Source organism: Oncorhynchus nerka, linkage group LG27 (genome assembly GCF_034236695.1).
Source record: "Oncorhynchus nerka isolate Pitt River linkage group LG27, Oner_Uvic_2.0, whole genome shotgun sequence".
Taxonomy (NCBI): Eukaryota; Metazoa; Chordata; class Actinopteri; order Salmoniformes; family Salmonidae; genus Oncorhynchus; species Oncorhynchus nerka.
The window spans coordinates 11,368,727-11,379,273 of record NC_088422.1 but is presented as its reverse complement, the minus strand read 5'-3'; the positions used below and the strand labels follow the sequence as shown (position 1 = coordinate 11,379,273).

General features: G+C 46.7%; 1 protein-coding gene across 11 annotated transcripts in view; it reads right to left on the bottom strand.

Annotated features, from left to right (window-relative positions):
• pdlim5a (PDZ and LIM domain 5a) overlaps nucleotides 1-10,547 on the bottom strand; it is a 131,666-nt gene that overhangs the window by 51,723 nt on the left and 69,396 nt on the right. For 9 of the 11 annotated variants that reach the window (XM_065011381.1, XM_065011380.1, XM_065011383.1 and 6 more), the window contains exons 4-5: nucleotides 5,246-5,282; nucleotides 4,134-4,558 (exon numbers count right to left, since the gene is read on the bottom strand). The exons of 1 other annotated variant lie outside the window; for it this stretch is intronic. In XM_065011381.1, the coding sequence (XP_064867453.1) occupies nucleotides 4,134-4,558; nucleotides 5,246-5,282 (462 nt within the window). The remainder of the gene's footprint in view (nucleotides 1-4,133; nucleotides 4,559-5,245; nucleotides 5,283-10,547) is intronic. One more of the 11 variants, XM_065011386.1, reaches the window with a different exon arrangement.

The window sequence follows — 10,547 nt, the reverse complement described above, 5'->3', positions numbered from 1 at the left end:
GTTGAGGATGTTTCCCAATCATGAGGAGTTGAACCTCTGCTCTACTTCACTAAGTTACAGAGTCAGTCGGACAACAACACAGTCTGTCTAACAGAATAGGACAACAACACAGTCTGTTTAACAGAATAGGACAACAACACAGTCTGTCTAACAGAATAGGACAACAACACAGTCTGTTTAACAGAATAGGACAACAACACAGTCTGTCTAACAGAATAGGACAACAACACAGTCTGTTTAACAGAATAGGACAACAACACAGTCGGACAACAACACAGTCTGTCTAACACAGTCGAACAACAACACAGTCTGTTTAACACAGTCGGACAACAACACAGTCTGTCTAACACAGTCGGACAACAACACAGTCTGTCTAACACAGTCGGACAACAACACAGTCTGTCTAACACAGTCGGACAACAACACAGTCTGTCTAACACAGTCGGACAACAATATAGTCCAACACAGTCAAGCAAAGCATCCTAATGGTACGTGCACATTGTCCAGTTCACATGTCCTATATAGGACCATTGGACCAGTGTAGATGACATATTTACAGCACCACGGTGCTAACGGCTGTGCATTATTACGAAACACTCACTGATAGGAGCATAAGATGGCCTCCATCCCAAATGGCACCCTATTCCCTACATAGTGCACTAGTTTTGACCAAAGCCCCATCAGCCCTGGTCAAAATTAGTGCACTACACTCTAAGAAAAAAGGGTTCCAAAAGAGTTCTTCGGCTGTCCCCATAGGAGAAAACGTTCTGGTTCCATGTAGAACCCTTTCTACATGAAACCAGAAGGTTCTCTCCTATGGGGACAGCCAAAGAACCATTTTAGGTTCTAGATAGCACCTTATATTCTAAGAGTGTACATAGGGAATATGGTGCCATTTGGGACGCAGGGACGGGATCAGACAGGATCAGACGGGATCAGGCGGGATCCATCTGAGCCTGAGGAGAGACTGGCGGAGAGAATTAAACCATTACTGGGAGATCTGAATCACAACCTGAGCAGAGTTACTGGTGTGGCTGGAAGGAGAGAGAATGAGAGAAACCAGGAAGAAATCAATCTGTCTGACCTTTCTGACTGTCTGACTGTCTGACTGACCTTTCTGACTGTCTGTCTGATTGACTGTCTGTATGACTGACTGTCTGACTGATTGACTGTCTGACTGACTGTCTGACCTTTCTGAATGACTGACTGACTGACTGACTGACTGTCTGACCTTTCTGACTGTCTGACTGACCGTCTGACATTTCTGACTGTCTGACTGACTGACTGTCTGACCTTTCTGACTGTCTGACTGACTGACTGACCTTTCTGAATGACTGACTGACTGTCTGTCCGTCTGAATGATTGTCTGTCTAACTGTCTGTCTATCTGACTGATTGTCTGTCTAACTGTCTGTCTATCTGACTGTCTGTCTGAGTGTCAGGACCAACGTGAGCTGGATCATCCAGACAGACAGTCAGTCAGTCAGACACGTGTCGACTAAGCAACAGAACAGCTGTCTGGGGTTTAACGCCAACATGGATCCAGCAGATGTGTTGTAGTGACTCTGATACAGATAAACCCAGTTGTGTGTAATGGTAAACAGAGTTCAACCATCTCCATGTTATCACCACCACTGTACCTTCTGGTGTATCCTCTGTGATAAGGCTGTCTATGTACTGAATGGGGTATGTGTGCCACTTTGACAGAACAGCCGCAATAAGCTAGTGAGATAGTAGGGGTGTCATAGAGGTGTCATATTCTGGGTAATATGATTTTTGGGACAAGCAGGGAAACAGAGATGCCCTCTGGCATCCTGTCACCCGGGGCTAGGGGTCACATAAGACCACTGTGTGTGTGTGTGTGTGTGTGAGTGTGTGTGTGCGTGCGTGCGTGCGTGCGTGCGTGTATTTATCTATGTGTGTGTGTGCCTGTGTGCGTGTGTTTTGACAGCTTGATGCATCGACAGCTCATTTGCACACAGCCAAAACATCAGGCTCAACCTAGACGGTAAAGCTTTCTTCCGACAAATGGTAAGTTTAGGAAAAGCTCCCCACCATCAAACCTCATTAAAGCCTCCCATACTGCACCACACAGTAAACAGATAGGGTTACAGCAGGCTAAGAATATGCACGGACGTCAGAGTATCTCCTCTAGCCTGGGACTCACAGAGGGAAACGGGGGGGTGTCATGGACTGTTGGAGATTAGAGACGGACGGACGGACGGACGGACGGACGGACGGACGGACGGACGGACGGACGGACGGACAGACAGACAGACAGACAGACAGACAGACAGACAGACAGACAGACAGACAGACAGACAGACAGACAGACAGACAGACAGACAGACAGACAGACAGACAGACAGACAGACAGACAGACAGACAGACAGACAGGAGGAGGAAAGTAAGGGGGGAGAAATGAAACTAGACAAAATGTCCGGAATGTTTCGCTACTGTTCTACTTGTATGTACTGTGTACAGCCAATGAGTAATTAAACTATTACTAACTACAAAACATAAACATAGTCCTTCCCCTACACCTAAATCTGCCATTGTGCCCGTACCTTGTGGTTTCACAATAATATTTCCAGTACTGGGAAAGTTTAACCTTATTTACAGCTTTTTGCTTTAGTGCCTCAGTGGCAAAACACGTTGTACCCAAACCACCTGAACCCTGACAAGTTCATACCTAAACCACCTGAACCCTGACAAGTTCAGACCTAAACCACCTGAACCCTGACAAGTTCAGACCTAAACCACCTGAACCCTGACAAGTTCAGACCTAAACCACCTGAACCCTGACACGTTCAGACCTAAACCACCTGAACCCTGACAAGTTCAGACCTAAACCACCTGAACCCTGACAAGTTCAGACCTAAACCACCTGAACCCTGACACGTTCAGACCTAAACCACCTGAACCCTGACACGTTCATACCTAAACCATCTGAACCCTGACAAGTTCATACCTAAACCACCTGAACCCTGACAAGTTCAGACCTAAACCACCTGAACCCTGACAAGTTCAGACCTAAACCACCTGAACCCTGACAAGTTCATACCTAAACCACCTAAACCCTGACAAGTTCAGACCTAAACCATCTGAACCCTGACACGTTCATACCTAAACCATCTGAACCCTGACAAGTTCATACCTAAACCACCTGAACCCTGACAAGTTCAGACCTAAACCACCTGAACCCTGACACGTTCAGACCTAAACCACCTGAACCCTGACACGTTCATACCAAACCACCTGAACCCTGACAAGTTCAGACCTAAACCACCTGAACCCTGACAAGTTCATACCTAAACCATCTGAACCCTGACAAGTTCATACCTAAACCATCTGAACCCTGACAAGTTCAGACCTAAACCACCTGGACCCTGACACGTTCAGACCTATACCATCTGAACCCTGACAAGTTCATACCTAAACCATCTGAACCCTGACAAGTTCATACCTAAACCATCTGAACCCTGACAAGTTCATACCTAAACCATCTGAACCCTGACAAGTTCATACCTAAACCACCTGAACCCTGGCACTTTGAACACGAGCAGTACCAACTAAACAGCTTCAACACCTTCATTGTTGATTTAGTAAAATTACTCCTACGTTCCAAATGGCCCCCTATTCTCTTTATGGTTTGATACTTTTGACCAGGGCTCATAGGATAGTGTACTATATAGGGAACTGGGCACCATTTGGAACTCAACCTTCATCTCAACTGATTTACACCTCAAATAGTTCTGTTGATCATCTAAAACTGTCTGCAACAACATCCAGTAGGCTACACACAATGGTGAAAAGTTCATATTAGATGACTGTTGTTTCTGAACTTTAAGGTTCGGTTTCACTGTGGTAGCAGGCCACTATACGATCCAATGAGAACTCACATATCCACATCCAAGCTGTCATATCATATTATAGTACCGTAGCTCCTGTAACAGAAAGGTCATTCACAGTGACACACAGTGCTGTACATGATGGACTCAACCTCCTAATCCCTAACCATGGTTTACCCCCAGTTTCATACTGAGACTTTTAGGGCAACATCTTTCCATTGGACCCAGATGAAGGAGGAAGGGAGGATGAGTAAAGGGGGAGGAGCCTGTTAGTGCCACTCACCCGTTCAACTGCGCAGCTCCGCCCTGGCTCTCCGTTAGGCCCCGCCTCTGGCCCATGGCCACCTCGCAGGCGTTCTCGTTGGAGTAGAGGTTGAAGGGCGTGTTATAGACAGAGGGCTGGGGTGCGGCAGGGAGGGAGGGGGGTGAGGAGCAGGAGGAGAAAGGGAAGAGAGGCTGGGGTGGAGGAGGAGTGCGGGCTAGGGTGGCGGGGGTGAAGGCAGAGGATGCAGAGGGAATGAAGGCGGAATGGGGGGAGCGTGCGATGGGGTAGTCCCTGTCCTCTCTCCCGCAGCCCCCAAAGGGCCGGGCAGTCTTGTTGTGTGGGGCGCTGGGGATAAGACTGGTGGGCTCAGTGGGATGGTGGTGGGAGGGGGGGTGGTGGTGGCTGATAATAGCCACAGGCTTAATGATCTCTGATGGCTCGACCTACATGTTGGAGGAAAAGCATGCAGGATGCATCAACACATGCAACACTGATGTTTCCACAGCTCTCTTAGAAACAGACAAAAAGGCATTTTGTAAGGGGAATTATCTTAACCAAATCAAAGACTATTGTATCGTTCTGCCCTTTCGCTTAGAATTCGTTAAAATACTCAATTATCCCTCTGAGAAGAGAGAAGCATCAGTTTTTATTGGATTTGAACTGAAACTATAAAAACAATGGAACAACTAGGCAATTACTGTATTAATATGGAACAACTAGGCAACTACTGTATTAATATGGAACAACTAGGCAATTACTGTATTAAAATGGAACAACTAGGCAACTACTGTATTAATATGGAACAACTAGGCAATTACTGTATTAAAATGGAACAACTAGACAACTACTGTATTAATATGGAACAACTAGACAACTACTGTATTAAAATGGAACAAAATAGAATGACTTTACAAATGGTGGTCTTGTTCCCAGCATGCAACACAGATGTTGTGTGACATCATTTCAGAGGGGCCCAATTTATGCAAAGACATTCAATATCAATCAAATAAACTATGTTCACTTTTTTACAGTAACTCGCTGGAATACCAATGTTGAATCGGATATTTTGTTAGGTCTATACCTGGCTTAAAGAGGGAGAGAATCACATCGTCTGTGATAAACATACGTACCTTCGGGGCCACGGGAGGTTTTGGGACGGTGGAGGCTCTGTGAAGACAAGAAGATAATTAAGTAGTGGATGTACGCGCTTGTAGCACGTTGTCTGGGCTACATTGATGACATCACAACTTCCCTGAGATCTGAAGCCAACTTTCACTCACAGAGTCTTGCTCTGTCAGCTAAAACGGCTGGCGTTGAGTGGCATGTGTTGTTGTGCAGAAGGTTGTGAGTTTGAGCCCCACTCGGATCAGAACAGAAAGCACTTGGTTACTAATATGCCAGCGTTATCAGCCACGAACACACCAAATCATGTGTCAATGTAACTTTGTCCACATTGCAAATGATAGGCAGAACATGAAAATAGAGTCACACGTAGCTTTACTAAAAAAGTGTCTGTTTTCAATATGTAATGCCTCAATTGCATGTTGTCCCCATTGCGGCAGACATTAGACCTGCCACAGTTGAGTAGCACTCTTGATGCTCCTAAGAGCATTCTGTTCTGCTAAGATCATCTTTTCATTTTGGTGGGAGCTGAAATAAACCCCGGCAATTATGAGGGAAACATTTTGACTTGAGCTTTGAATGGAGCGCAAGAGGCAGTTGCCGAGAGAGAGTTTGTTGTCATCGAACTTGGCAGCATCCAAAACTGATCCCTGTCCGTGAAACTTGGATTACAGACAGAAAGAACATAGGTCACATTAGATGCCAGCTGTTGAAAGTCTATTAAAGCAACCCCATCTATTTGATACCAATGAATCTGGTGCCCTGAGGAGACTGGCCAAAGCTGGCCCTCAGAGACATTTCAATGTCAGCAGCTAGATGAAACATTCTAGAACATCTCGGAGTCACCATAAACCTTTCCAGGAAGGTTTCCCTGACCGTCTCTGACCCCTTCCTGTGCTTACAGTCTCTTCCCTTGATCAAGGTTCCCGGGTAAAGAGGTCTTCTGAGCTCAACGGGACAAGAAATAAAGGGTCAATTATTGCAGTTTCAAGCTGAAAGACCCTCTCTTGTTTTTTTGTACCTTTTATTTATCCAGGCAAGTCAGTTAAGAACAAATTCTTATTTTCAATAACAGCCTAGGAACAGTGTGTTAACTGAGTATCCCTTCGTCTGGGCTGTGTTACATGGGACATCATTTAGAGGAGATATGATAGCCTATTAATCATACACTCCCACATCTCCCCTGTCCTGCCTGGGGACAGCCCAGCATCCCAGAGCATAACCAAAGTGCTCTGACACCTTGGCATTTATCTCTCTTCAGGCACGGGGTAAAGTTTCCCGTAGGTACAGATCTAGGATCAGCTTCCCCTCCCACAAACCAAACCTTGATCATTGTTGGGGAAATGAAAAACAGACCCAAGATCAGCGTCTAGGGGCAACTTCACCTGACACCTCGGCATCCATCTCCCTACCACAGCGCTTTCTGACCTGTGGATGGATCAGCCATCTCAATCACACCCCACAGCTTACACAAGCCCCTTCACAGGTCAGCCTATGGGAATGTGTTAGGGTCAGAGAGAGAGGGTGGGGGGGACTACTGCTGTGTACTGACTGAAGCATAGCAATGAATAAATAAGATTGAAAGCACAAACAACAATCAGATCAGATTGTTGTTTGTCGTGGTTGTTTGTCCAGGTTGTTTGTCCAGGTTGTTTGTCCCAGGTTGTTTGTCCAGGTTGTTTGTCCAGGTTGTTGTTTGTCCAGGTTGTTTGTCCAGGTTGTTTGTCCAGGTTGTTGTTTGTCCAGGTTGTTTGTCCAGGTTGTTTGTCCAGGTTGTTTGTCCAGGTTGTTGTTTGTCCAGGTTGTTTGTCCAGGTTGTTTGTCCAGGTTGTTGTTTGTCCAGGTTGTTTGTCCAGGTTGTTTGTCCAGGTTGTTGTTTGTCCAGGTTGTTTGTCCAGGTTGTTTGTCCAGGTTGTTTGTCCAGGTTGTTGTTTGTCCAGGTTGTTTGTCCAGGTTGTTGTTTGTCCAGGTTGTTTGTCCAGGTTGTTTGTCCAGATGGTTGTTTGTTCTGTGTGTTTTGTTACTGTGGATGCAGACACTGACGGATGACTCCAACACTGACGGATGACTCCAACACTGACGGATGACTCCAACACTGATGGATGACTCCAACACTGACAACGACGGATGACTCCAACACTGTTTGATGACTCCAACACTGACGGATGACTCCAACACTGATGGATGACTCCAACACTGACAACGACGGATGACTCCAACACTGTTTGATGACTCCAACACTGACGGATGACTCCAACACTGATGGATGACTCCAACACTGACAATGACGGATGACTCCAACACAGTTTGATGACTCCAACACTGGCGGATGACTCCAACACTGGCGGACGACTCCGACATTGACGGATGACTCCAACACTGATGGACGACTCCAACACTGATGGATGACTCCAACACGGACGGATGACTCCAACACTGATGGATGACTCCAACAGTGATGGATGACGCCAACACAGACACTGACGGATGACTCCAACACTGATGGATGACTCCAACACGGACGTATGACACCAACACTGATGGATGACTCCAACCATGACGGACGACTCCAACACTGACGGATGACTCCAACACTGACACTGACGGATGACTCCAACAGTGATGGATGACGCCAACACGGACACTGACGGATGACTCCAACAGTGATGGATGACGCCCACACTGATGGATGACTCCAACAATGATGGATGACTCCAACACTGACAGATGACTCCAACACGGACGGATGACTCCAACACAGACGGATGACTCCAACACTGACGGACGACTCCAACACTGATTGATGACTCCAACACTGATGGATGACTCCAACACTGATGGATGACGCCAACACAGACACTGACGGATGACTCCAACACTGACGGACGACTCCAACACTGATTGATGACTCCAACACGGATGGATGACTCCAACACTGACGGATGACTCCAACACTGATGGATGACACCAACACTGATGGATGACTCCAACAGTGATGGATGCCGCCAACACAGACACTGATGGATGACTCCAACAGTGACACTGACACTGACGGATGACTCCAACACTGATGGATGACTCCAACACTGATGGATGACTCCAACATTAATGGATGACTCCAACACTGATGGATGACTCCAACACTGATGGATGACTCCAACACAGACAGAGGACTCCGACACTGACACATGACTCCAACACTGATGGATGACTCCAACACTGATGGATGACTCCAACACTGACACTGACACTGACGGATGACTCGACAATGACGGATGATTCCAACACTGTGCCATGAAATGGTATCAATATCCACAGAGCAGAACATGTTGAATCAATAAAGCCCAGTGTTAGATTCTGTGGGAGATTAGAATGAGGACAGAGCCAGGAGAGATCGGGTGAAGGGGAGCGTGCCTCCTCCACTTCCCCAGGGATGGAGACAGTTTGGTGGTGAGAGAACAGAGGTTGTGCAGGCGCTCTGGAGGTGCTCTGGAGGTTCCCCCAACCACTTCCCCTCACTGTGATGCATTGTATACATGCCACTCCCCTCCTGTCTTTGACTGAGTTTTATGGGGGAGACATTTCACACAAGCTCTATTTATGTGTGTAACCCCATAAAAATAATGTGTTTTACGCCTTGCCTGGACGAGGCTGTAAATACTTAATTCTCCCATACACAAACACACCCCATACACAAACACACCCCATATGGGTGCACCCTCAGACACACACTCACTCACTCGCTCGCACGCACGCACGCACGCACGCACGCACACACACACACACACACACACACACACACACACACAACACACACAAACACACACACACACACACACACACACACACACACACACACACACACAGACAGACAGACAGACAAGCGGGGCGCGGTCCCATGGATGCCAGGCCTGACAGGTTGTGCCAGAGCACATTTCATGGGCTTTTGGAATAACACAAAGGACAAATGGCTGGTCAAACCACTCCCTAACACCTGCATACAGACTCTCACAGCAGCAGCACAACATGCTGCTTCCATGATGTGTTCAGCACCTAAGGTTTAAAAAACAGAAGCTCTAATCAAGACCAAGAGGCTCACACGTAAGGTTTAAAAAACAGAAGCTCTGACCAAGACCAAGAGGCTGACACATAAGGTTTAAAAACCAGAAGCTCTGACCAAGACCAAGAGGCTGACACATAAGGTTTAAAAATGAAAAGCTCTGACCAAGATCAAGAGGCTGACACATAACTTTTAAAAACCAGAAGCTCTGACCAAGACCAAGAGGCTGACACGTAAGGTCTGACCAAGACCAAGAGGCTGACACGTAAGTGTAAAAACCAGAAGCTCTGACCAAGACCAAGAAGCTGACACGTAAGGTCTGACCAAGACCAAGAGGCTGACACATAAGGTCTGACCAAGACCAAGAGGCTGACATATAAGGTTTAAAAAAAGAAGCTCTGACCAAGATCAAGAGGCTGACACATAAGGTTTAAAAACAGAAGCTCTGACCAAGACCAAGAGGCTGACACGTAAGGTTTAAAAACAGAAGCTCTGACCAAGATCAAGAGGCTGACACATAAGGTTTAAAAAACAGAAGCTCTGACCAAGACCAAGAGGCTGACACATAAGGTCTGACCAAAACCAAGAGGCTGACACGTAAGGTCTGACCAAGACCAAGAAGCTGACACATAAGGTTTAAAACAGAAGCTCTGACCAAGACCAAGAGGCTGACACATAAGGTTTAAAAACAGAAGCTCTGACCAAGACCAAGAGGCTGACATGTAAGGTCTGACCAAGACCAAGAGGCTGACACGTAAGCTCTGACCAAGACCAAGAGGCTGACACATAAGGTTTAAAACAGAAGCTCTGACCAAGACCAAGAGGCTGACACATAAGGTCTGACCAAGACCAAGAGGCTGACACGTAAGGTCTGACCAAGACCAAGACGCTGACACGTAAGGTCTGACCAAGACCAAGAGGCTGACACGTAAGGTCTGACCAAGTCCAAGAGGCTGACACGTAAGTGTAAAACCAGAAGCTCTGACCAAGACCAAGAGGCTGACACATAAGGTTTAAAAACAGAAGCTCTGACCAAGATCAAGAGAATGACACATAAGGTTTAAAAACAGAAGCTCTGACCAAGATCAAGAGGCTGACACATAAGGTCTGACCAAGACCAAGAGGCTGACACGTAAGGTCTGACCAAGACCAAGAGGCTGACACGTAAGTGTAAAAACCAGAAGCTCTGACCAAGACCAAGAAGCTGACACGTAAGGTCTGACCAAGACCAAGAGGCTGACACATAAGGT